The 27542-nt window shown below is 39.6% G+C and overlaps 1 protein-coding gene and 1 long non-coding RNA gene across 4 annotated transcripts in view; one reads left to right on the top strand and one right to left on the bottom strand.

Moving 5' to 3' along the window:
* SLC44A1 (solute carrier family 44 member 1) overlaps nt 1-27542 on the bottom strand; it is a 179488-nt gene that overhangs the window by 86018 nt on the left and 65928 nt on the right. For all 3 annotated transcript variants that reach the window (XM_023629816.2, XM_023629815.2, XM_023629817.2), the window contains exon 4: nt 9204-9340. In XM_023629816.2, the coding sequence (XP_023485584.1) occupies nt 9204-9340 (137 nt within the window). The remainder of the gene's footprint in view (nt 1-9203; nt 9341-27542) is intronic.
* LOC138920749 (uncharacterized) lies at nt 11541-21337 on the top strand. The gene is made up of 3 exons (XR_011432492.1): nt 11541-11636; nt 19837-19924; nt 21238-21337. It is a non-coding gene; the product is annotated as an uncharacterized lncRNA (long non-coding RNA).

Here is a 27542-nt window from a genome sequence, read left to right as displayed (position 1 = left end):
CAAATCTGCTCCGCCTCCTCCCGTATATTTTCTATCCTGGTTTAACGGCTCCACCACCCACAAAATCCCCAAGACAAAATGCGGACGTCATCCTGTATCTTCTTTATCTACAGGTTTGCCCTACCACGGAAGATGCTGCGGCCTGCCATCGGACCTTTCTGTGTTATCTCAGACCTGCGTGAGTTTTACTGGGTCAGCTAAACTACTCTCCCAAAGGGTTTCTCATCTCCATCCTGCACAGAACCTTCAGAAAGGTCTTTGTAAAATGTGTATTAGTTGTATTACACCCCTGCCCTCAGGATAAATTCCAAACTCCCTGGCTTCAAGGCCCTCCTAAAGCAGGCCTCTACCTACAACTCCAGCCTCATCTCAACATCAAAAACTACTTACACTTCTTGCTGTTTAACAAGCTTCCAGGCTTTTTCACACGCTGTTCCCTCTGCTTGGGCTGTCCTTTCCTAACTAGCATCTGAGTGAGTGTTGAAGTTTCAGCAGGATTTCTGCCAACTACTCAATCTTCACCTCCTCTGTCGAGGCACCTCTGATGCACCCAAACAAAGCTATTTACTGCTTAGCTCTATTATAAATTTAGCACATTATTTTGTAATTATTTAGTTTACATATCATCTCTATTTTTAGAATGTAAGCTCTTTGAGAACTGGGACCTTATGCCTTCAAAATATCTGGAATTCCTATCGCCTGGCACATAGACAGCACTCAAAAGCCATCTGTTGAATAAAAAAGACATTCTGACTGAAAAAAAAAAAAGAAATAGCTATTTCTAATCTCTTATATTTTGGTGTTACATGTTATATATAAGGTTTATACGCTTTTCACCATTCACCACAAAGCATACCACCTAAAACAGAATTTCTCAACTTGGTATGACGACATTTGGAGCTGGGCAATTCTTGGTTACAGGGGGCTATCCTGTGCACTGCAGGATGTTTAGCAGCATCCCTGGTCTCTGTCCCCTAATCCCTTGTGACAACCAAAAATGTCTCTTAACATTGCTAAATGTCCGCGGCAGAGGGGACAGCAAAACCACCCTTAATTGAGAAACACTGGTCTAAAACACCAAATTATTTGAAGCAAAGATAGAAAACAAAGAATTGGTAAATCAGAGGCTAATTCTTCTCGCTTCAAAATTTTTATTTGCTATCACAGTGATATTTGTAGGATACACTAAACAAGAAAAAAAAGATTCCTTTAAAACAGATGATTTAGAAAGTTGTAGTTAATAAAAAAGAAAATCTCTCAATATAGAACAGTTTTCATTGTGAAAAACAAATTACATTGCTGTGTGAAGTCCAATGAATTTAACCCCTTTCTCTCTAACTAGAAAACGTTAGATATTTACATGCTGCAAGAATGCAAGACAATTTTCCAATTTAATTTCTAGTAACCACTGAAAAGTCTGGACATATTTTCAATTCCCAAGAAGCACCCATTAACCAGCTGGGGGTGTGACATCATCTGTCAACCACTATTGGCACATACTAGGCACACAAGAAGTATTTGCTGGGTGAATTAATTTTGGACACCCATCTGCAAGACTTCTACTAGGTACTGTGGAGGACGAAGAAGTTTGTCTACTATTTGCAAGCTCCTTAAACATGGGGAGGGGAGGGATCGGCCTGGTGGCACAGTGGTTAGATTTGCCCACTGTGCTTAGGCAACCTGGGGTTCACAGGTTTGGATCCCAGGCATGGACCTACACACCACATGTGGGGCCATGCTGTGATGGCGTCCCACATACAAAATAGAGGAAGATTGGCACAGATGTTAGCTCAGGGACAATATCCCTCACCAAAAAAACAAAACAAAACAAAAACAAAAAAAACATGGAGAGGGTACCTTGTCTTTGTCTCTCTGGCACATGTTTAATGGGTGCTAATTATCTGTTGAATGAAGGAATTAGTTAAAATTACATAATCAAGTGTCAGGATTTTTTTCCTTTTTTAACAATCAAGCTTCCCTTGCTGGTCTCTAACTCAGAGGCAATTAAATCAGTTGCTAGGGTTGATCATTTCATTCATTTATAAACAATGCTAGTCCAATCTTTTGACTCACTGTGCCAAAAGGATCCATACCAACTCCGTGGTTTAAGTGGTACCGTTAGTGACTGGTAAGAAAGCGGGTAACATACTGATCACTTATGGATATTAACTCCAGACTTGGACACTAGATAATAATCAAAAGGCTTATTGGTGTTCACCAATTTTATCTGACAGGATCATATAATCTTTTAAGCTTTCATTGGCAAAACAATGACCACGGAGAAAGCACCAAGCTGCACGGCTGTACTCAAAATGTGAACACGGTCCAAATGGCAGGTCCCACAGCTCTCAGAATTTATACACAATACAGGACAGTGAAGAAGCACTCTGAAATGGCAGTGCTTTTTCACATGCTATCAATGGGGCACAAACAAAAGGAAAATAAGATTTCTACCAGTTTAGGACTGTGTTAGGGAAAACAGAATATATATTATAAAATAGTATGATGAGAGCAATGCAAAAGGTAACGAGGAATTCCACGTAAAACGTTAGCACCAAGAACATGCAGTCAGCCTTTAACTTATTCACAGGTTATTCTCATATCTAATCTGCTGTTCAGAATTCAGATTGCAAGTGGAAAGAAGGAAATGACATGCAAAGCATCTGGCACGGTTCGTGGCACAAAGTAGGTAAAGGGTAAGTTGAAGCAAAACACCGGGCTTACGTCTGATTCATCTACTCATACTCGGATGCCCATGCTGAACAATGGGGACAATGGAGTAAAGTGAAGGGTGGACTATGGGCGACAGGGGGTTGGGGGGGTGGGGCAAGAACTAGAGAGGGGAGCAAGGAGGGGGAAAAGCTGTCTGAGCAGGCGTTACCTCCCCTTCCCTTCACCACCTGTCATGGTCTGCTGGGCTGAGACGAAAATCCCACATGCAGCTGAAGTTAGCTTCAGAGGGAGGGGGATTCTTTCCCCCCTACAATGTATAAATTATTTGAGTTTTCAAAATAATGATAATAAAGGAGGAAAGAAACCTGATCATCAGAAACTGGAGGGAAGGAAAGTTGATGGAATTCATGCTCTGCTGAAAATAAAAACTCTGATGGGAGCTCTCACCAGATGGTTTCAGTTTTCTCTGTAGGGCGTAAGGTTAGGAAAGAGGAAGAACAAGGGGGCCCAAGAGAAGAAAAGGTACGAATAATCACTTGGAGAGTACGTATAAGAGAGATAAATGAATGACTCCAATGAATTATTTAGCGATGAATAAAGAGAACTGATTTCACAGCAATTCTGGTGAGATGGAAGCGAAACAATTTACCTGCTGGTGGCAACTCACATAGATACAGAACTGAGCAAAGGATAATGTGTGTTGCGAAAATGAGAAATTATTAAGTGGCAATAGAGATGAAGAGGGAAATTCAGTCCATTGTTCCTTCAAAAAACATTTATGAGCAGCGACTATGTGAGGTCCTGTGTTAGGGTTTGGCTATTCAGAGATGAATAGAGCATTGATCCTGCCTCCAGGAAATGCAGGCACTACTGCGGGAAGATGATAAAGAACTAAAGAAGTTCAACGCTGACTCCTTATGGTATTTGGCAACTTTAATTTTTAAAGGCAGTTTTTAAGTTGTTTTATTCTCTAGCATCACGCTTACGACATTTGTGTCCTAGATAAACTATGAACCTTAATAAGAAAATGCATATCTGTACACCTACCACTCAACTCATGCACTAGAACTTACACTTTTATATTCATCCAAATTCTTCTGCTCGCCCTTCCAAGCTCTTTGCAGTATGGCAGCAACTGCACATAACCAATCTAATCCCGGCTATTTCTTCCAAACTTTCTATTCTAGTCAGACATACTTGACAGATGCATTCCACAAACTTAAGTGTCCAAGAAAACTACTCCTTCTTGTCTAAAACAGACAAGAATTGAGGAAACATTTTACATGCCTCATAAATGTATTTCTCACAAACATTACTACAGGAACCAGGAGCTTTCCTTTATAAAGACTAAATAATTTGTCAAGGTAATCAAAGTTCACATGAACAGATGGTTCTAAGTGTTAAAAAGTACTTTCAAATGTTGTCATGGAAACATGAAATTCTTTGAAAAGGATTTATATTGTCTTTTCATTCTGGTAAGAAAAATGTTATTTTACCTTGTCTTTTAAAATAAGGTTTAAAATGATCATTTAATAAGTTACTACCCCAGAAAGGATCTTTCTCTTTCATGAACTTTTTAATTGTGGTAAAATACACATAAAAAATTTACCACCTTCGCCATTTTAAAGTGTACAGCTCAGTAGCACTAAGTCCATTCACTCACATTGTCGTGTAGCTATTACCGCCACCCATCTCCAGAACTCTTCACTTTGCAAAACTGAAACTCTTTATGCATAAAAGAGTAACTCCCCATTCCTCTCTCCCGCAGCCCCTGGCAACTACCCTTCTACTTTCTCTCTCCAGGAATTTGACCACTCAAAGAACCTCATATAAGGAGAATCATACAGTATTCGTTCTTTTGTGACTGGCTTATTTCACTTAACATAATGTCTTCAAAGTTCATCCATATGGTAGTATGTGTCAGCATTTCCTTCCGTTTTTTTCTAATTGTGGTAAAAACACGTAACATAAAATTTAATAACCATGTTTTAAGTATACAACATAGTAGTGTTAACTAGATGCGCTTTGTTGTGCAACAGGTCTTTAGAATTTCTTCATCTTGCAAAACTGAAACTCTACACCCACTAAACACCATCTCCCCATTTCCCCCTCTCCCAGCCCCTGACAACCACCATTCTGCCTTCTAAGAGTTTGACTTCTTTAGATACCTCTTATAAGTGAAATCATGTGGTATTTTTCTTTTGTTACTGGCTTATTTCACCTAGCATAATGCCCTCAAGGTTCATGCATGTTGTAGTATATGACAAGATTTCCTTATTTTTTAAGACTAATATTCCACTGTATGTATATACCACATTTTCTTTATCCATCCATCCATGAAGGGACATTTAGGTTGCTTCTACCTCTTGGCAGAATAATGTTGCAATGAACATGGGTGTGCAAATATCTCTTTGAAATCCTCCCGTCAATGCCTTTGGCTATATACCTAAAAACTGGGATTTCTGGATCATATAGTAATCTATTTTTTTTTAAACACTTTAATTTTTTAGAGTTGTTTTAGGTTCACAGGTTCACAGAAAAACTGAAAGGAAGGTACAGAGATTTCCCATATACCTCCTGCCCCCACATATGCATAGCCTCCCTCATTATCAACATCTCCCACCAGAGTGGTACACTTGATACAACTGATGAGCCTGCATTGACACATCATAATCACCCAAAGTCCATAGTTTACATTAGTGTTCATTCTTGGTGTTGTACCTTCTTTGGGCATGGACAAATGTATAAAGACATCTTTCTATCATTATAGTATTATGTAAAGTATTTTCACTACCCCAAAAATCCTCTGTGGTAAAATTTTTAATTTTTTGAGGAACCCCATACTGTTTTCCATAGTGGACACACCATTTTACATTTCTACCTTTCTACATTACGCAAGGATTCCAATTTCTCCATATCCTCACCAACATTTGTTATTTTCTGTTTTGTGGGTTTTTTTGCTTTTTGCGTTTTGTTGTTTTCTAGCTAGCAGGCATCTTAATAGGTGTAAGGTGGTAATCTCACTGTGGTTTTGATTTGCATTTCCCTCATGATTAGTGATGCTCAGCATCTTTTCATGTCATTATTGGTCATTCATGTGTCTTCTTTGGAGAAATGCATATTCAAATCCTTTACCCATTTTTAAATTAGGGTTTTTTTTATTGTTGTTGAATTATAGGAGTTCTTTATATATTCTAGATATTAACTCCTTACCAGATATAAGATTTGCAAATATTTTCTCCTATTCTGTGGGTTACCTCTTCACTCTGTTGACTGTATCCTTTGATGCACAGAAATTTTAAATTTTGATATAATCCAATTTATCTATTTTTTTTCTTTTTTTGCCTATGCTTTTGGTTCATATCCAAGAAATCATTGCCATATCGAGTGTTATGAAGCTTTCCTCTCTGTTTTCTCATAAGAACTTTTATAGTTTGCTAGCGCATTTGGGCTCTTTCATGGACTTTTAACAATTCTCTCTTACAGATTTGGAAATTTCCCACCTAAACCTAAATTATCTCTTAAAGATATTCCCCTCTGAAATTAATGATTGAGATCTATAGATGTGAGGTCAAAGGGCCTGTGTATTTTCTAACAGAAATAGAGCTGTAATAATAGGTGGACATAGATAATAAGAAAAATTATCTGCTCCTTCCAAATCAATTTGCCCCTCAAATGATGGAAAGATAAAGGTGGGGCAAAGATAATGCAGAAAGCAGAGAAAGAATTCTCTCAGAAACAAAAGTTATATTGGAATGAAATCTTACCATGTTCACTTTTAAGTTACCAACAAAGAACAATACAGATTCTTTTGAGAAATTCAGAAATTTTAACTTAGGCTTGCTGTTAAATTTAAGGTGTTTAGGCCCCTACACCAAAGGCTCCCTCTCATTATATAGTTTTTCTATTTGCCTTTAAAAATATCATCTTCTCCATCCTCTATTGCTGTGCTTATTGAGGCAGCATTATTACTTCTTTTTTATGCCTAATCTGCTGACTTATTTTGCAAACAGCTGCCTCAAAAGCCTAAGCGTGCCTTTGTAATGGGCTACCCATTTAAGAAGTCTATTTTCTGACATAATGTTTATTTTTAAATATTCTTGAACACCTACTTTGTGCAAGACACTGTGGGAAATACAAAGCTGCAAAACTCACCAGAAGGGTCTTCTTAACATGACATTAACAGACCACACTCAGTATCATATTCACTTTAGAAGGATATTGGCTGGAAACAAAGCACACCAGCAGGGCAGCATGGGGCATTTCTCCCCAATGGATGATCCTAGCAGGCAACACAGCCAGCAAGGAACTAGCTTTCCTCTGGCCTCCAGATGAAATGTCAGGTTCAAGGGACAAAGACTCACATCCAGGAGTTTCAAGAGAACATGTCAGAAGATAGTTCAACACTAGATCATAGCTTTGAATGCCAGGGTAAGATATATAGACTTTTATTTTTTTTACCACTGATTTCTAAGCAAGGGATTAATATGATTGAAGCTCTAGGAATATTAATATGGCGGCAGTACGTAAGGGAGCTATAAGTAGAAAGACTGGAGACAGGGAGACTATTACATTTTATTGGTGGAATAATAGTGATAATAATAATAATAACGTAAGAGTAGTAGCCAATACTTTTGTGTGTGTGTGTGAGGAAGACTGGCCCTGAGCTAACATCTATGCCAATCTTCCCCTATTTTATGTGGGATGCTGCCACAGCATGCCTTGACTAGCAGTGCTAGGTCCGTACCCTAGATCTGAACCTGTGAACCCCAGGCAACTGAAGTGGAACATGCAAACTTAACCACTGTGCCACTGGGCTGGCCCCACCAACACTTTTTTTTTAGCAAGTTACTATTTGCTGGACACCATTCTAATCATTTTTCATGTATTAACTTCTCATAACAACCTTATGAAGTAGTTCAGGTACAAATATTATCCCTATTTCATAGATGGGGAAACTGAGGCATGGAGAGATCAAGTAACTTGTCCAGGGTCTCACACCTATTAAGTGGTAAGATCAACATGTGAACCCAGATAATCTGGTTCCAGACCCTATACTCTGAACGGCTCAATGACACCACCTCCCAGAGTACCTGTATAGGCTCACATTGTCTAAGACTTTAGAAAAACCCTTAAGGAATAACTACCTCATCCCTCCCTAAGAAACCCGATCGTGATAGTTCTCACAGAAGACTCAGCAAATCAACACATGTGAGGGTATCACGTGGGAAAAGAAAATGAGACCTTGAATAGTAGTGGGTACCTCTTTATTCAGTGCCCACCAAGTGTCCAGTATTCTTCTTGCATCATCTCATTAATCCTCACAACAACCTATGAGAGGGGTATTATTTTAAATACACATTTTTTAGATGAGGAAATCTAGGCTCAGAGTGAGGCCATACCTTCTGTTCCTCATTACAGAGCCAGTCAGTGACAGAAGCAGAATTAGAATCCAGATCCAAATCAATCCAAGCTCTTCCCACTATCTTATCCTGAGGGCATGGAGTGGTGGGACAGGAATAGTGTGGTCTGGAAGGCTGTAGTCCTTCTGCCCTCACAAGGCTACCATCCCCATCTGGAAGACACTGGAGCCATGCTGGTGGGTGTATTGCTATGTCCCAGGCTTTTCTCCACCCAGCTAGAAATTATACCAGGTGAATGCCTGAGTCAGCCCTTGTTCCAAGGAACTAAACTAGCCTGTGAATCTGGGCAGGACTGAGGCAGCTGAGTCCTACACACAAAATACCAACATGAAACCTCACGGAAATTCAAAAACCCAAGCTGGAGGGGCTATCAGTATGTGGCCCTCCATGAAGAGGGTTTAAAAAACAACTGCCTCAAGAGGCATGTCCTGCGGAGCTGGGGATGGCACGTAGAGATCAGAAACCCAGGAGAACAGAGGCAGATTCATACACTGACTGCTTGTTTTCTCAGCTCATTCCCACATATTTAACCTCAAAGTTTCTCAAAACTTTATTCTTAGAAAAATGGTTAAGACATAATGTTAAATTAAAAAAGCAAAACAAAATCATATATATACACCAACTTTTGGTTTTTACTTCATTATTTCTTCCTGAACTTTTCCAATTTCATTTAATAGACATATATTACATTGTTATGCAGGGGTAACAATAAATTACACTAACTGAAATACTTTTAATCAATACTTAGGAAGAGGAAAAAAAAACCTCAAAATTTTACATAGAGTAGTCTAATAATTCCCAAATACTCAAACATACTACATCAAAATCATCTGAGACATTTGCAAAAAGTACAAATTTCCAGAGTCCAAAGACCTACTCAGTCAGAATTTCCCTGGGTGGGGCCCAAGAATCTGGAATTTTACCAAGCTCCCTAGGTGACTATAGTGTTTCTTCTCCAGGAAGTCCAAAAGTACTTTCAGTTCTCTTTCTTTTTAAGGTTCTTTGATGATTTATTTAACACTAGGACACATTTATATTGGAATGCAAACATACTTAACAGCGAGAATAAGTGAGTGGGGTGTAGACTCGGATGGCCTAACGTCTCACCATTTGTCTCTGCAAACTTCTGAACATCACTCAGGGTTTTCAGTTCTTGTCTTGGACATGCTGCTACACACAGAGCTACAGACTTGATCTTCCGGTTTATCAAGTCCAGATTGCATGGATCCAAAAAGAATACATACCTAAAGCATGGAGAAAAATATTGAGATATTATTCACAAAACACATTCTGGTTCACTGCATATCGGACTAAGCCTAAAAGCAAAGAACATCTATTCCATACTCCTTCACAAATGCAATCATAGATGAACAAGCATTTCACAAATCTAATCATAGGTAAATTTCTTGAAAATAATTGTTTGTAAATATATTGTTTTAACAGTGGAATGGAGGACTTGTAGGACTCACATTTTTCATGATCTATTTTTCTAACATTTTGATTTTTGTAATTGTTTTATTATCAGAAGTCATCTATTTTAGTTTTTTTAAATAATTAATTTTAGGGGTTTTTTGGGTCAAACTTGTACCAAAAAAATTACTGGAATATCCCAATATTGCTATATAACATGAATTATAGGTATATATGTAAATTTCAGTTAACAAATATATAATTATATATAAAATACATAATTATAAAAATGAATATATAAACTTTAGCTAATTAATATATAAGTATAAAAATGCTTTCTAAAATTATATAAAATTGAATATATACAGTTGAACGGAGAGTAGAGGGAAATATACCAACATTTTATAGTCATCTCTGGGTGTTAGAATAAAGTGATTTTCCTTTTTCTTTCTTTTACTTTTTAGAATTCTCATTCTCTAGAAAGAATGCAAATGACTTTTGAATTGAGATAACTACAATAAGTATTTTTTATTAAATAGGTCCATTTCATATAAACAAAGTAATCCCCAAATCCTAAATTATCCCTTTTGTATCCTTTGCATTTATATTTTAGAAAAGGGAAGATTAATTAGAACTTACACTAAAACAGATTTTCTTAAACGTTATAAAGTAGAAGAGATGACTATGACTGCAGATGTTACTGCCCAAAGAGCAACTGAGAGCCCAACACTCTCAGCTGAGATAAGAAAGCCTCACATTATGGATCAAGGCAGGGAGGATAAGCAGCAACGCTCTCATGCAAGGCAAGAGCTGAAGAACCTCCAGCCCTTGGTTCAATTCTACTGGGTCCACAGAAAGTTTTACAAAATCCTGTACCTGCCAATAGCTTTTCCCACATTATTAAACTCTATACAAAAATACACTATACAGGGGTGGGCCCGGTGGCGCAGCAGTTAAGTTCGCACGTTCCACTTCAGCGGCCCGGGGTTTGCCAGTTTGGATCCTGGGTGCGACATGGCACTGCTTATCAAGCCATGCTGCGGTAGGCATCTCATATATAAAGTAGAGGAAGATGGGCATGGATGTTAGCTCAGGGCCAGTCTTCCTCAGCAAAAAGAGGAGGATTGGCAGCAGATGTTAGCTCAGGGCTAATCTTTCTCAAAAAAAAAAAAAAGTGCTATACAAGACATAATTCAATCAGGAAATATAACCATATATAAGAATTAGGTGAGAAAACTGAAAAGTAAAAATATAAAGTCAATATACGTGCTAGGATGGACAATATAAAGGGATACTATAAAAAAAAATTAAATAGAAAAGGGGCGGGGGACGACAGACCAGAGAGGCCTTTGTGGACGGGGTAACACTGCACACTTCAGTACAGGAGGGGACCAGGAACCCAGCCCAAAAGTCAGGCATAAGCTACAAACCACCAAACTGAAAAAAATGAAATTTTGTAACCTTGTTGGCGACTCCAATACCATTAACGTTTTACCTAGACAAAAGGAAAGAAAAGAAGCCAGGCAGAAAGATGTGGTTTGGAAGTGGGACTCATGGAGTGCTTCTGTGGCTGATGACAAGAAACTGGCAAACAGAAAACTTTCTGGTAACCTTTGTGTGGAAACAATTCCAATTGCGCAATGAACTGCACAAAGCCAGCCTCTCAGGTCACTGAGGAAGGTGTCATAAAAGCTTTGAATCACTTACTACCACCACCACCACTAATGATACTACTAATAACAATAAAAATAAAAATAATGGTAGCCAACACTTATTGAGTAGTTACTATGTACCTGACACTGTACTAAACCCTCTACACATGTTAACTCATTTATCTGCACAGCAATCCTGCTTCATGCTTCTTGCGGCGGTGGGTGTGGCTGGGACAGTGGAACTGGGTTGGGGGAGAACAGTTAAGCCACAGCTCTAAGTGATGAACAAGGCCTCGAGAAATGTCTGAAGAAACCACATGACAGTAGAAAAACAGGCTTGGGGAAAAGGAGAGGAAACCAGAGGCTTCCAGTGCTTTGCAGCTGGGCCTAGGCTGGACCAGTGACAGTGTCTTTCGTGGCCTCCTGAGAACAGATGCCTTGTCTGACTGTCCTGCGGGCTTCTGCCCTCTCCAAGGCCGTAAGTGCCCTCACTTCATTTCCACCTTGTTTTATACCCTAAAGCACACTCCCTTGAGTGCACTGGGCAGCAGCCTTATCCCACACCCGGTTCACACCCATCTGAGTTTGCTTTCTGGTTCTCTTTCTTAACAGTTCTCTGACCTTGGGGAATATATTCATCCTTCTGAGCCTCAGTTTCCTTATCTGTAAAACTGCATAATACCTATTTTATAGTTTGTTGTAATGTTATTGATAATGTACATAGAGCGGCTAACATGCAGTATATACTCAGTGATTCATATCATTAAGAAAACTACTTGCCTTTCACAAATTTTTTTTAAAGTAAAAAAAAAAATTTAATGAAGTAATGTGACATTTCTTGCACCCCTGACTGTCATACATTTATACTTGCATGTATGTGTTTGTGGTGAGAAAAGCAAAAAGACTGCAAAGCTTTATGCCTTTCACAAATTTTATATTTGATAGCAAGGTACTAAATTCAACATTTTCTGATATGAACATAAAACAGGACTACACTACTAACATTTAACTTTCATTTGGAAGAAAAATCTGTGTAGGAGTATTCATGACTGTTAGGTCACTAGCCTTGATAAGAATTAAATAGCCCTCCAGAACTGATCCAGCATAAGGAAAACAATACAAGAGGGAGAGAAGAATTCTACAAAGAATCTAACACTGTAAAATTAACACTGCACATCTTTTAGCATGTGTATCTGCCTTGGAAGAATCTACTTCAACAGAACTGAAAAAATAATTTTAAACGGTATCCTCAGGAAATACACTCACATACATACACACCATTACCCTCAAAAGTCACCCACCCCCATGGTCCAGGAACATAATAAACTCAATTCCCTATGCACGTCACATACTCAAATGCGCATACACACAACACGTGTGCACACAAATAATGTTTAAAAGAATTTATAGGCATTAGATTCAGATTCTATTAAGACTTACTGGATGTTTGGGCATTGGGAATCATCCGATTCATGACTATTTAATCCTCACAACAACTTTATGAGACAGAGGCCATCCCCGTTCCACAGAGGACGAAACCAAGATGCCAAGTGACTAATTAGAAGGCCCAAGAGAGCTAGTAGGTGTGACAGCGTGAATCCAAACCTCGTCCTTCTGATTCTGAACTTCACTGTTTCCAATCAGCTCTAGTCTCAAAATATGTCCTACAATTAATAATTTTAACTGTTCTGTATATGGCAATTTTATTTTTTAATTCTTTTATTCTATTTTGGCGAGGAAGATTGGCTTTGAGCTAACAACCACTGCCAATCCTCCTCTTTCTGCTTGAGGAAGATTGTTGCTGAGCTAACATCTATGCCAATCTTCCTCTATTTTATATGTGGGATGCCATCACAGCATGGCTTGACGAACAGTGTGTAGGTCCGTACCTGGGATCTGAACCTGCAAACCCTGGGCCACCAAAGCAGAGTGCATGAACTTAACTACTATGCCACTGGGCCAGCCCTGCAATTTTATTTTTTTGAAATGAAACAAATAACCAACTCTCAAATAAGCATGGCATTGGCAGATCAGATTATTACAGCTAACAGATCTACAGATGATTGTTTTTCAACTGAAAGGGTGAAATACACCAGGTAAGAGGCTGTAAAACATTCTAGAAAGGTTTCTTAAAACACTCCGTCTCCTTTCACTCTTCCATCAGGCAAATGTGGGAAAGGGATGGAGCATACGAATTTTGAAAAAGCATCTCAGGCTACTCTGATTACACGCCTTGGCCCCTGTGCCCCATTCTTTCAGCGTGGAGAACCACTGTCATACATAATCCATAAACCTTAGTTAAAAGCAAATTTTCATTGCTATCCTCAGTGAATCTTTTACTGGATCTATTAATAACTTAAAATAGTTTTAAGTTTCACAACCTTTACAGGAGGTGGAATGAATAAAATACCAAAAGTGGGAATGAAAGGAGGAGAAGCAACAAGAGAAAAATGCTCCACAAACCAACCAGGCTAGACACCTGCAGGCCTTGGCATATACAACATGCACTCATCATGATCACATGACATTGAGAAGAACACAGTTGCAAAGAGAACTGCAAAACAGCCTCAGTGAGCTTTGAACACAAAAGTTTGGGGAATGGAGAAAAATGCTCAGACGAAACAGTAAAGCAAATGTTATAGAGGACAGCAGTTGAGGCCTGTAAATATATATTACAGTCGAGATGGTTTCGAGATGGGAATTACTGAAGGAGAGGAAAAGAAAAATCCATTTTAAATTAAAATTCTTGAAATACAATAACAAGTTATCCCCAAAAAGGCAGGAAAGGAGAGACATCTAAACAAAATATCTATTTACAGAGTGAGCTCGAAGGGACAGATGCACCAAAGACGAAAACAGGGCAATTAGGCACAGGAAGACCCCCAGAGCAGAGAAGTGCAGGAGAAAGGACAAGAGCCAAAAAAAGCAGCAACTTTTAAAGCTGTGCTCAGGACAAGAAGATGAACCCTGGGTGATCTGATGCACATAAAGATGCCAGAGATGGTTCCAAACTAGTTTAAACTTCTATTTTGCTTTCATTTTCCTCATGGAAGATAGAGTAAGGTAAAGAAACTAAGATTACCGAGAATTTACTTTGGGCCACAAAGCATCTTAGGTACCGTCCTGGCAACACCCTAATTGCACAGGAAGAAAGTGAGACTGACAAGCTGGGCAACTAACCGAAGGCCACGTGATTTGGACCCTGGGGAGACTGACTCTCAAGCGTTGCTCTTACCACCACCATCACTCCAGTTCAAACTGGAAAGTGAGAATAAAGGTAATGGAGAGTTATACACCAATTGAGTCAGCCGATTAAATCAGGTCAATCCTCTGGAACCCCAGAGCAGATGAAGCCCTACCTGGACATGACATGGCACCATCCTCTCCATGGTATGCAACAGTCCCATAAGTATTAAATATGATGATACGGAAACACTTCTTTCATTTAACAAACATTATTAAGTATTTACTATAGGCTCACTCCTAGGCTAGGCCTGGGGACATGAAATTCATAAAAAACAGTTCTTAAATGCAAATAACTTACAGTCTAGAGAAGAAGAGACAAAAATACAGTCATTTCAAAATCATGTGATGTGTGGCAAGGTTGAGATGGCAGAGGAAATAGGGTAATTCTGCACAGAGGATAAGGGGTTAGAGGAAGCATTATGAAGCGGGAGGCAGTATTTAAGCCACATTTTGAAAATGAGTAGGAATTTTCCAGACAGATGGAGAAGGGAACATTCCAGGCAGAGGAAACTGCATGTATAAAAGTACAGAAGCATGAAAGAGCATATTTAAGGAACTGCAAATAATTTGATAAGGTGGACTACAGAGTGGGACATCAAAGGGCTATGCGCCAAGGAGAAGCAGGGGATAGAAGAGGCAGCCATCCTTAGAATCTCAAGGATCTTACAGCTCTACTCCATTAGGCAACGTGCTTTCAAATGGCTACGGCGCAGTGATGCGCTGGTATAACCAGCCCCTCGGGTTGAAGGCCAGAGAGGGGAAGGCTGGGGCACCAGCACCGCTGCTCCAGAGATGAGCCTTTGCCACTAAATTGCCTCCTGCTGCCATGGCAACTCTCTGCGGCAAGGCTTTCTGGAGCAAAAGGTGGCAAGCAGATGCTAGGTCTGCTGGCCGCCTCCTGCCGAATTTGGCTTCTCTCCTCTCTAATCAGGACGGAGGCACTGCAGCACTAAAGCCGAGAAGCTGGCTGAGAAAATCCCTCCGCCGCCTTCTGCTTTAGACATTCCTGACACGTGTTCTCCCCAGAGGGGAATAAAATGGAGTCTGATCATTTTTCCAATTATTACCTCCTATCAATTCACAATTTATAGCCCTTTTCTACAGAGTATGCTGCCATCAGTGAATCACACCAAAAGGAAAAACACGACAGCTTAGCAGAGGCTTCTGCTATCACGAAACAGAAGCTGCAGAGCGCCCCGGATCTACACTCCACCCACAGTGGAATTCTGCCCAGAGGAGGCCTCTTACGGCCTGTGCGGGGTGCCAACAAGGCAAAACCAGTTATCCTGTCAGGGTGGGACCCAAGTGCCCCACAAAGGTGTTATAGGGCTATGGAGCAAACACACAAAAGTCAGTAAAAAACTCACTAACCCAGCACAACTAACTGCAACATATGCTTAACTGAAACTTTGTCGGCCCTCAACTTTCTGGAACAAAGCTAAGGGGAGACAGAAAAACAAGTTGAGAGTAGCAATTTGTCTTCAAAACTGTAACCCTAGATAGTGGCTGAGAGAAGAGTACAATGTTCATAATGCCCCCAAGACTGCATGGACACAGACCGGAGAAGAGAAGAGAAGGTCTGAGTTGAACTGTGGGAAACCCGACCCATGAGGTTGATGACAGTGACGTCCTCCTTCCCACGGCCTCCCCACTCCTAATGAGGGAAAGGCAAAAAGGTCCTGACAAAGAAGAAGCATTTGTTAAAGAAATGCCTAAGTGCACACCTCACCAGCCTCCAAAGAAGCTGCTGAACTTGAACCAGCATGGCAGCCTTCCGCGCTAACATTTCTGTAGCCCTTGATTCACAGGCTAAGGAGAAACTTTCATGGTCCTTCCTGGTAAATGCATAGCACTGAGAGCCGACAACAACTTAAAACTGTGGAGGAAGTCCAGAGATCACATTAAGACAGCAATACTCAGAGAACGTTGACCTGTCCGATCTCACCTCCCACTGGTCTCCTTCCTATTCCTCAAAAACTCTGGTGCACGCTCACGTCGGGGTCTTCACACTTCTACCCATCTGGAATGTTCTTTCTCCAGATAGCATCATGGCTGTTACTGGCTCCCTCACGGGCTTCAAGTCTTCGTTAGAAGTCACCTTCTCAATGAAGTTTCTAAAATGCCATCTCTCTGCTTTGATGTGCCTTAACCACCTTTCCTGCTTTGTTTGTTTCTCCTTAGTGCTTACACTCACCAACACAATGTACATTTTACTTATTTATCTGTTTATCATCTGTCTCCACCAGTAGAATGTCAGCTCCTGCAAGGCAGAGATATTTGACTGTCTGATTCACCACTACACCCGCAGTGCCTGGAATAAGGAGGGAGCTCTGTTCTTATCTGTTGAATTAATAAATGGATGGTAACTGTGTAATTTTGCAAAGTGGGGCAGAAGTAGAGAGGGAAGCTAAGAAAGAAGGTATTTTGGCAGAAGGAAACACTCTCACTCATTCAGCAGAAATTCACTGAACACCTCTACAGGTGCAGGGCTAAATAAGCACTAGCAATACAGTAATAAGATCAACACAAACAAGTGTCTCCATTCCCAGCATTTACAGTCTGGAGAGAGGGGAGGCAATCACAAAACTGTGTAAATGCTACAGCAGAGAAAAGAGGATAGCAAAGGATGCATCAAAAGGGCCCCATGAATGGAGTCCGGATAGGAGTCCAGAAGAAGGGACATCTAAGGCTAAGACCTAAAGAATGAGTGAGAATTAACAAAGTATAAAGGAAAGGAGGTGGGAGCAGGGAGGGAACAGAGGATGCAAAGGCATGAAAGTGAGAGCCAGCATGGCATAATTGAGAAAATGAAAAAGGTTAGGATGGTTGAGATGGACTATGATGAATGAGAAAGATGGCTGGACAGGCAAGCTGGAGCTAGATCACATAGGGCCCTGTAAGTGGTGGTGAGTAAGTTAGAAATTTTAGAATTCATCCTAAAGATACGGGAAGCCATTGAGAGTTCACCAGCTGCAATGTGGAGAATGAATTAAAGGCGGGCAAGAGAGAAAGTAGGAGACTGGTCAAGAGGCTCCTGAATCTCTACCAAGAAATGATGACATGGACTAGGGTGGGAATGGGAATGAAAAGATTTCAAAAGCATTTAGGCACACTTAAGAAAACCTGATGAGTGATTATACATGGAGGGAAGGGAAGAAACTAAGAATGATGCTTAGCATCTGATTTAGACTAGGGTGGCTAGGGCATTCTGATTTGGACTCCTGTTCTGTTCCATAAGTCAACAGACTCAGGAGGAGGAGTAGAATAGGCAGGAACAAAGATCACGTTCCAGCTTTAGATAGTTTGAGTCTGGGGTGTCTGTGGAGTGACCAAGTGGACCTAGACAGTTGGGTGTAGTGTCCTAGCAGAGCGACTTGGACAGGTGACAGGGATTTTGGAATAATCAGCATATAAATGATCATCTCACCCCAGGAGTGCATGAGATCACCAAAGTGAGTGTGTAGAGTTGTTCGTATCCTGGGTGAAATCCATGACCCTCCCGAAACTATAAGCAAAATTTGGTGTGCAAATTCACGTGCAGATTTCTGAAGAGACACTTCATACTCCATCGTTTGTTTGTTTTCTGCTTGAGGAAGATTGTCCCTGAGCTAACTTCTGTGCCAGTCCTCCTCTATTTTATATGTGGGATGACTCCACAGCATGGCTTGACAAGCAGTATGTAGGTCCACACCCGGGACCCAAACTCGTGAACCCTGGTCCGCTGAAGCAGGGCACGTGAACTCAACCACTACACCACCAGGCCAGCCCCCATATTTCATAGTTTTGAACAGATTGTCAAAGGCCCCCAAAGAGATTAAAACCAAGGGTAAAGAAAGACGAGCAAAGAGCAAAAGAGATGCTAACTTGCAAAAAAGGGCATGCAACTGGAAAAGCATGGGGAAAAAATAATCCTCCTCTTTTGTTACAGTGTCTGTCTCTATCTTATACATATACTTTCAAGGGAAAAATAATAGCCAGGATGGTAACCAAGAGTCAGACATCAAACTGTGTTCCTTATACTAAACTGAGACAAGAAAGCAAATCAAAACCCCTTTAAAAATATTTCACAAGAGCTACAAGAAAGAAAAAGTTTCCTATTTAATCTAGTTAACTGGAAGAACACCCCTAAACCCAAGTTCTCTGTCAATACTACATAGTCAGAGGGAGCATTCTCAAAATCAACCTGTTCCAGCCCTCATACTGAGAAATAATGTGCTAAGAGCCAATGACTAGAGATTTATTTTTCTTTTTAGTTCGACAGCTTGAGATATAAGTTACATACCATAAAATTCACCTGTAAACTGTGCAATTCAATTCCATAATTTTAAGTGTATTTTACTGAGTTGTTCATCCATCACCACAATCTAATCTTGGAACATTTTGTTACCACAAAAAGAAATCTCATATCCATTAACAGTCACCCCTCATCCTTCCCCACACTCTCCAACCCTAACTGCCCTAATCAGTGGCAACCACTGATCTATCTTCTGTCTCTAGAGATTTGCCTATTCTGGACAGTTCATATGAATGGAATCGTATAATATGTGGTCTTCTGTGAATGCTTCTTTTTCTTTGAGTAATGTTTTCAAGGTTCACCCATGTTGTAGCATGTATCAGTACAGCAGTCTCCCCTTATCTGATGGGGATACAGTCCAATACCACCCCCCCATGGATGCCCGAAACCACGGATAGTACCGAACCCTATATCTACCATGTTTTTTCTTATACATACCTATAAAGTTTAAATGATAAATTAGGCACAGTAAGAGATTAACATTAAGTAATATTAAAATAGAACAATTATAACAAAATACTGTAATAAAAGTATGTGAATGTGGTCTCTCTCTCTCTCAAAATAGCCTGTTGTACTGTACTTACCCTTCTTCTTGTGACCACGTGAGATGATAAAATGCCTATGTGATGAGATGAAGTGAGGTGAACAACCTAGGCATTGTGACACACCGTTAGGCTCCTACTGACCTTCTGATGATATGTCAGAAGGAGGATCATCGAGCCACGACAATGTCAATGGTTGGATGTCAGGAGCAGGCAATGTCGATTTTTTTTTCTTTCCTTAAGTCGAGAACTTTCGGCTTTTCACTTAAAGGAAGCACTTTTAAGGCTTCTCTTTGGCATATCGGAATTGCCAGCTTCACTACTCTTGCAATTTGGGGCCATTATTAAGTAAAATAAGGGTTACTTGAACACAAGCACTGTGATACCACCACACTTGATCTGATAACTGAGATAGCTATTAAGTGACTAATGGGTGGGTGGCATATACAGTGTGGTTATGCTAGACAAAGGGATGATTCATGTCCTGAGCAGCATGGAGCAGAACTGCGTGAAACATTATCACGCTACTCAGAATGGCATGCAACTTAAAACTGATGAATTGTTTACTTCTGGAATTTTCCATTTAATATTTTCAGACCAAGGCTGACTGAGAATAAGCGAAACTGTGGATAAGAGGGGGACTACCGTGCTTCATTCCTTGTGATGGCTGAATAATATTCCACTGTATGTATATACCACATTTTTATTTACCCTTTCATTAGCTGGTGCACATTTATGTCGTTTTCCCTTCTTGGCTATTGTGAATAAGGCTGCTGTGAACATTTGTATACAAGCCCTTGAGTAGACATGTGTTTTCATTTCTCTTGGGTAGATACTAGGGATTAGAACTGCTAGGTCACATGGTAACTCTATGTTTAACATTGTGAGGAACTGCTCCGTTATTTTCCAGAATGGCTGCACCATTTTATGTTCCCACCAGCAATGTATAAGGGATCCAATTTCTCTACATCCTTGCCAACACTTGTAACTATATGTCTTTTTTATTATAACTCTTCTAGTAGAGGTGAAGTGGTAACTCATTGTGGTTTGGATTTGCATTTCCTTGATGACTAATGATGCTTTTCATCTTTTCACGTGTTTATTGGTCACTCATCTCTTTTCTTTGGAGAAATGTACGTTCAAATCCTTTGCCCATCATAGATTTCTTTTTTAATCTTTGAGAAAGACAGAGTAAGGGACAGATAGGCACTAGATATTGTCACAGCATTATGAAAAAATGTTATTACAAGAGAAAATAAGGATAAAAGTAAAGAAAAAAGCACTCGGGAAGTACAGGAATCAAGGACTAGGAGGTCAAAGAATGGCTCCAGGGGCAAAGACGAACACGCAAGCTGGGAGGGAGAGAAGAGTGGTCAGAACGGGAAATTCTTGAATTAGTTTGAACTGGATTTATAGGTGGGGCAATTAAGGGTGATGACCAAGACCAAGCTGTGACTACGGAGGAGTGAATCCTGAAAGTCCCCACTGAGGAGACATTCAAACAGCTCTCAGAGCTAAAGTAAGAATCAACGAGACAGAACACGTGAAAGTGCTTTGTAAACTACACAGATGTAAAGTTCGTTAACAGAGCTGTGTTTTCCCCATCTGGGTTAAAAAGGGAAGAACCTTTGCTAGGTAACTTTGAAATTTGTTTTGGAAGATTACAATAACGAAGATGATTATAATAAATAGCAGTTAACATTTATGGTTCCAGGCAGTGTGCTAAGAAGTATATATCATTTATCATATTTATTCCTCCAAAACACCCTAGAATGTAGATACTACTATTATCTTCATGTTACAAATGAAGATCTTTAGGCCAAACTTATTAATGTTATTTTACCCAGCGTAAACCATACTATGTTACAGTGTAAACCATTGTTGCTTATCTGTCTACTGGATCTACCCTTAGAGTTATATCCCCAATTACATGAAAAATCTTACCCACCATAAACTACAAATACGATTCTCACTGTGTTGCTTTTATCTTTATACAGGTGAATCAAACTTTCTCAGAACCAAACACACCCACCTTGGTACTACTTTATTTCTTATTGCTTCAACAACATACAAATGATTTCCTCTGCACAATAAAGGTAAGTATAATATTTATTCAAAAATATTTAACTCATCTGGAATTTATTTTGCATGCTATGAGATTAACATAGATCTAAATGTAGTTTTCTTCATACTACCATTTGACAATTTTTTTCTTAAACACTGATTGCTTTTGCTTTTTATTTTACTTTATTTCTCATACACGGGCATACCTCATTTTATTGTACTCTCATTTATTGCGTTTTGCAGATATTGCGTTCTTTACAAGACTCTCCACCAGCAAAACAATTACCACTCACAGAAGGCTCAGATGATAGTTAGCATTTTTTAGCAATAAAGTATTTTTTAATTAAGGTATATACATTGTTTTTTTAGACATAATGCTATTGCACACTTAACAGACTACAGTGTAGTGTAAACTTAACTTTTATATGCACTAGGAAACCAAAAGCTTGTGTGACTTGCTTTATTGCAATATTCAGCTTATTGCAGTGGTCTGGAACCAAACCCATAATATCTCCGAGGTATGCCTGCATTAAACCACTATCAGTTTATTTCTGATTTTTCTATTTTCTTTCCATCACCATTATTAACCTACATTTAGGTAATCTTTTTAATATAGTTTGGAATAGGTTTTGGTCTAAAATGGCAAAACTTTTGTTTTCCTATAAGTTACACAATCATTAATTAGATAATGCCAACTATAGTTACATAACCCTTACTCAGACAGTGAGTAATCCCTTCCCCATACATGTCTTGTTTGGCCAGTACACTAACTGTCAATATTTAAAACTCAAAAGATCAATAGGTGCTACGGTCTGGATGTGTCCCCCCAAAATTCATAGGGTGAATTCTAACCTCCAGGGGTGATTGTGTTAGGAGGTATTAGGGGCCACTAGGAGGTGATTAGGTCATGAGGGTGGAGCCTCAAGAACGGGATTACTGCTCTTATAAAAGAGGTTCTAGAGATCCCTAACCTGTTCCTTCATGCAAGGACACAGCAAGAAGGTGCCAGCTACGAACCAGAAAGAGGACCCTCGTGAGAACATGATCATGCCGGCACCCTGATCTTGGACTTCCAGCCTCCAGAACTGAGAGAAATAAATTTCTGCTGTTTATAAGCCACCCAGTCTGAGATAAATTGTTATAGCAGCCCAAGTGGACGAAGACAGTAGGTCATGTGTGCTCCCCCACTCTCCCTCTACCAACAGATTTCTGGCTTCCCTTGAAAAATTAGCAGCACTGGGCTTATCCACCCACATGCCAAAAATCATCTAGAACTGAGTAGCAGCTATTTTCTTTTACAAGGATACATATATAAAGTTCAAAGTGTCTAACATTCCCTGTTGTCATATTCCCAGCCCACTTGTGATTTCTAGTGTCTGCCTAGAGGCCTTTGGATTTGAAATCTACAAGTTTCCCTTTCTGCCTTCAAAGCCAGAAAGTCCACAGTTAATTTGGTGCTCAACTCAGTAACTACACTTAGCCTAGATTTTTTTGTCTAATCTCCTCTCTGCTTCCGTGGTATGGCTCCTGATCTTTTATCCCCATTTAAGTGTCTTACAACATAACCACCTAATTCTAATCCTCTCAAATTATTTTGTGAACAAGGATAATTTTTAAAGACATTCCCCCCTGAAGTTCCTGCCTGCTCCTTTACTCTGTGATTTATACTATCAATCAGGTTCAATTCAACATCTTATTGGGATCTTAACTTTATTGTATTAAATCTATAAATTAACTTTGTTAATATTGTCGTCTTTATTATATTAAGACTACTCAGCCGGGATTAGATTCTATTTCTCTTATTATTTATTTTCTTTTATTTCTATTAAAGTATTATAATTCTCTGATTTTCACTGTATATCTTGTTAGATCTCATTTTTTAATAAAACAAGTATTATCTTTTTCATTATATTTTGTCTACCAATAAAATAAATAACTCAATTCAGTTAGGCGTATATTTTATAACCTATGATTTAAGCATCTCATTTCAAGATATGTTTTTATTGAATCTGCTCAACATTCAGGATAGAGTCCCCTCTCATTGGCAAATAGTATTATTTTTCTCTCTACTGACCTACACACATTCCATTTATCTCTTTTATATGATTTGTTGCAACTAGTTAAAACAATGCTATAAAAAAGATGATATCCTGATTTTAGTTTTAGATAGACTATTTTTCCATAACACTGGTACCTGCCACTACTAGAAACTCCATCAACTTCTTTTCATGCTTTCATTCCTTTCCTCAGACTTAAAACCTATTTTTGACAAAGGTGCCATGCTAATTCAACAGGGAAGACAGTCTTTTCAGAAAATGATGCTGGAATAACTGGTGTTTTGTATGGGGGAAAAAAGATAAACCTTGACCTCTTCACATCATATGAAAACATTAAACCAAAATGGATCATAGACATAAACATAAGAGCTAAATAAAAAACTTCTGGAAGAAAACATGGAAAAAAAATCTTTCTGACTTTGGGGTACAGCAACGATTTCTTAGAAGAGAAAAAGCATGAACCATTAAAGATACATGTTCTTGTGTGTGTGTTTTTTAAATTTATCTAATAGGTAAATTAGACTGCATCAAAATTAAAAATTTTGCTTGCTTGAAGATACCATTAAGAAAATGAAAGGGCAAACCGCAGACCAGAGAAATACTTGCAAAACATATACCTGACAAAGGTTTTGTATCCAGAATATATAAAGAACTCTATAACTTTTCAAAACAAACAAACCAAATTATTTAAAAATGTGCAAAAGATTTGAATAAAGACTTCACGTAAGAAGATATATGGATGATCACCAGCACTTAAAAAGATGCTCAACATCATCAGTCACTAGAAATATTCGAACTAAAACCACAATGAGATACCACTGACACTCACTAGAATAGTTAAAAATAAAAAGACCGGGGGCCAGTCCCGTGGCCGAGTGGTTAAAGTTCTGTGTGCTCTGCTTTGGTGGCCCAGGGCTCACAGGTTCAGGTCCCGGTTGTGGACCTGCTCCACTCGCCAGCCGTGCTGTGGAGGTGTCCCACTTACAGAGTACAGGAAGACTTGCGCGGACGTTAGCTCAGGGCTAATCTTCCCCAGGGAAAAAGAAAAACAAAGAGGAGGATTGGCAACGGTTGTCAGCTCAGGGCAAAGCTTCCTCCCCAAAAAAATAAAAAATAAAAAGACTGGGGGCCAGCCTGGTGGCGTAGTGGTTAAGTTTGCGATCTCCACTTCAGCAGTCTGGAGTTTGCAGGCTCAGATACTGGGCACATACCCAGCACCACCCGTCAACCACTCTGTGGCAGCATCCCACCTAAGACAGAGGAAGACTGGCACAGATGCTAGCTCAGCAACAATCTTCCTCAAGCAAAAAGAAGAAGATTGGCAACAGATGTTAGCTCAGGGCCAATCTTCCTCACAAAAAAAATGAAAATAAAACCAAGACTGACAATACAAAACGTGAGTGAGGAGATGAAGCAACTGTAACCCTCCTACTCTCCTAGTGGGAATGCAAAACGGTACAACCACTTTGGAAAACAGCTTGGCAATTTCTTATAAAGTTGAATATACCCTCACTACATGATTCAGCAATCCCAATCCTAGCTATCCACCCAAAAGTAAGGAAATATACATCCAAACAACATCATGTATACAAATTTTCAAAGCACTGTTATTCACAACAGAAAAAAATAATGTTAAATATGGAAGTAACTCAAATATCCAAAAAACTGGTGAACACATAAAATGTGGTATATTCACACCATAGAATACTATTCAGTAATTTAAAAGGAACAAACTACTGATATATTTACAGATGAATCTCAATGACATCATGTTAAAAAAGCCAGAAACACCGGGGTCGGTCCTGTGGCCGAGTGGTTAAGTTCCTGCGCTCCACTTCGGTGGCCCAGGGTTTCACTGGTTTGGATCCTGGGCACAGACATGGCACCACTCATCAGGCCATGCTGAGGCAGCATCCCACATAGCACAACCAGAGACACTCACAACTAGAATATACAACGATGTACCAGGGGCTTTGGGGAGAAGAAGAGGAAAAGAAAAATGAAGATTGGCAACAGATGTTAGCTCAGGTGCCAATCTTAAAACAAACAAAAAAGCCAGACACAAAACACTGCATACTATATGATTCCATGCACATGAAATTCTAGAAAAGGCAAAACTATACTGACAGAAAGCACATCAGCGGATGCTTGAGACCAAGGATCAGGGCAAGGACTGACCACAAGGGGCATGAGGTAGTTTTCGGGGGGCAACAGAAGTGTGGATCCTGGTGGAGGGGACATGACTATAAATCGTTACCAAAACTCTAACTGTACACTTAGAATGGACATGTTACTATATGTAAGTTATACCTCAATAAAATTATAAAAAAATAAATAAAATTATAAAAATCAAATATTTTAAATTCCATCTTAAAAATGCAACTTTGTGAAATCCAAGTTAATCTAAACAGCCCTAGTGGGTAGTAAAGAATTTAACCTACTCAGAAGGAGGTGTGGACCTTGCCCTCGGCTTCTGGGAGTTAATCTCTAAGCCTTCTAGGAGTGTCTTTATTTACCTGGAGCCTTGGGTCATGGCAGACAGTCCAACAATGTAATTTAGGGTGAGGGCGGGCCATACCAGACAGAATTTAGGGCAGGGCTGACCACTCTTAGAAAGACCAGCAATGTCACTTAGACTGGAGTTTGGGATCATGTGGTATCAGCTTGATCAGAGAGGCTGGAGACTGAGTCAGTGACATGGTCAATCAATCACCCATGCTTGATGGAGCCCCAGTAAAAATTCTGCACAGTGAGGCTTGGGTGAGTGTCCCAGCTGGCAATACTGCATGTGTCTCGTCATTCATCAATGTCAGGAAAGTAACACGCCTTTTCTGGAATGGAAGCTCTGCCCTATGGGCTTCTTTTGTTGATTTTAATCTGTAGCCTTTCCTTGTAATAAACTATAACTGTGAGTATAACAGATTTCAGCGAGTTCTGTGAGGCTTTCTGGAAAATTATTGAACCCAAGGGTGGTCCTGTGGACCCCTGAACTTCCCACTGGTGTCAGAAGCAAAGGTGGTCTTAGGGACCCCCAAACTTGCAATTAGTGTAAAAAGTGAGGGTGGTCGTGTGTGGACTGTGTACCCTCTCATTTCTCAGTTGCCCTCAATTCTCACATCTAGATAAACATAAATATCGATGGCAGACTGCTGACTATTGAGGTGGTTAATAATTACCTAACGTATATTACAAAGGTCATACCTATGAGCTTACGTATAATGACAAAAGCTTTCTAGAAGCTTTGCCTGGTTAACTTGGAACCAACCCAAGTAGTGAGACTCAGGATTGAGCATGTGTAATCAGTTGTTTAATCTAGTTATGGTAAGTATACACATCTAGGCAGGTGACGCAGAGAAAAACCAATCATCCCATCCTTGCCTCTGTGCACGCGAGTGTCATCTGATTCTGTTAAGTGGCTCTTTACTTCCCTATTTAGAATCTGCAAAACATTTTTACTTTCAACTCCCGCGTTTTCTAAGGTATGCAGTTGGATCTCTTCTTTCAAACGTTGGATCTCTTCTTTCAAACTGCTCACAGTATCACCCATTGCAAGTATTATCCTAGAGATAGAATTATACTAGCAATATAGATGTTATCTTCATAAAGAGCTTTAAAAAATTCGAGCTAAAGACTGGTGCAGTCACAAAATGATGAAAAACATTTTCCAAAGATGCCTGCATAAATTCACCTTCTGAAAATTTAGCTAATATTTGTACAACTTCTAACATTTGCCATGAGAGAAAAATGAAAGTTTAGGAAAAAATTGCATAAATAATACAATAATTTTCCATTTAGAACATCATAAATGTCACTGTTTCCAAATGCTTGTAAATTTGTGGGAAAATGAGTCCACAAATGCAGGCTCAACTGAAGTAACTATCTATCCTGCTGTTTTTCATGTTGAGCCCAACCAGCAGAGGTGGTAGGCTAACGCTGGAATCAGAGTACTGACAAGAGGCAGAGAAGGGAGTGCTTTCCCTCAAAGCAAACCCAAACTCGTCAAAGGCTCAGAATATTTCCACTTGTTCAAACTTATCCCTAAGCGTGGGAACGAGCAGGTGAGCTCCTGGGATGCTCTGGGGAACACGCTAAGTCCTGTAAAACTCAAGCATTCACACGATGGATAACTGCACTACCTCTCCTCTCCTAAGCCTCTGCAACTCCACAAGGCAGAGTCAGGA

This window comes from Equus caballus, chromosome 25 (assembly GCF_041296265.1).
Source record: "Equus caballus isolate H_3958 breed thoroughbred chromosome 25, TB-T2T, whole genome shotgun sequence".
NCBI lineage: Eukaryota > Metazoa > Chordata > Mammalia > Perissodactyla > Equidae > Equus > Equus caballus.
Note: the sequence above shows the minus strand (reverse complement) of the source record. Positions and strands in the feature narration are given on the sequence as shown.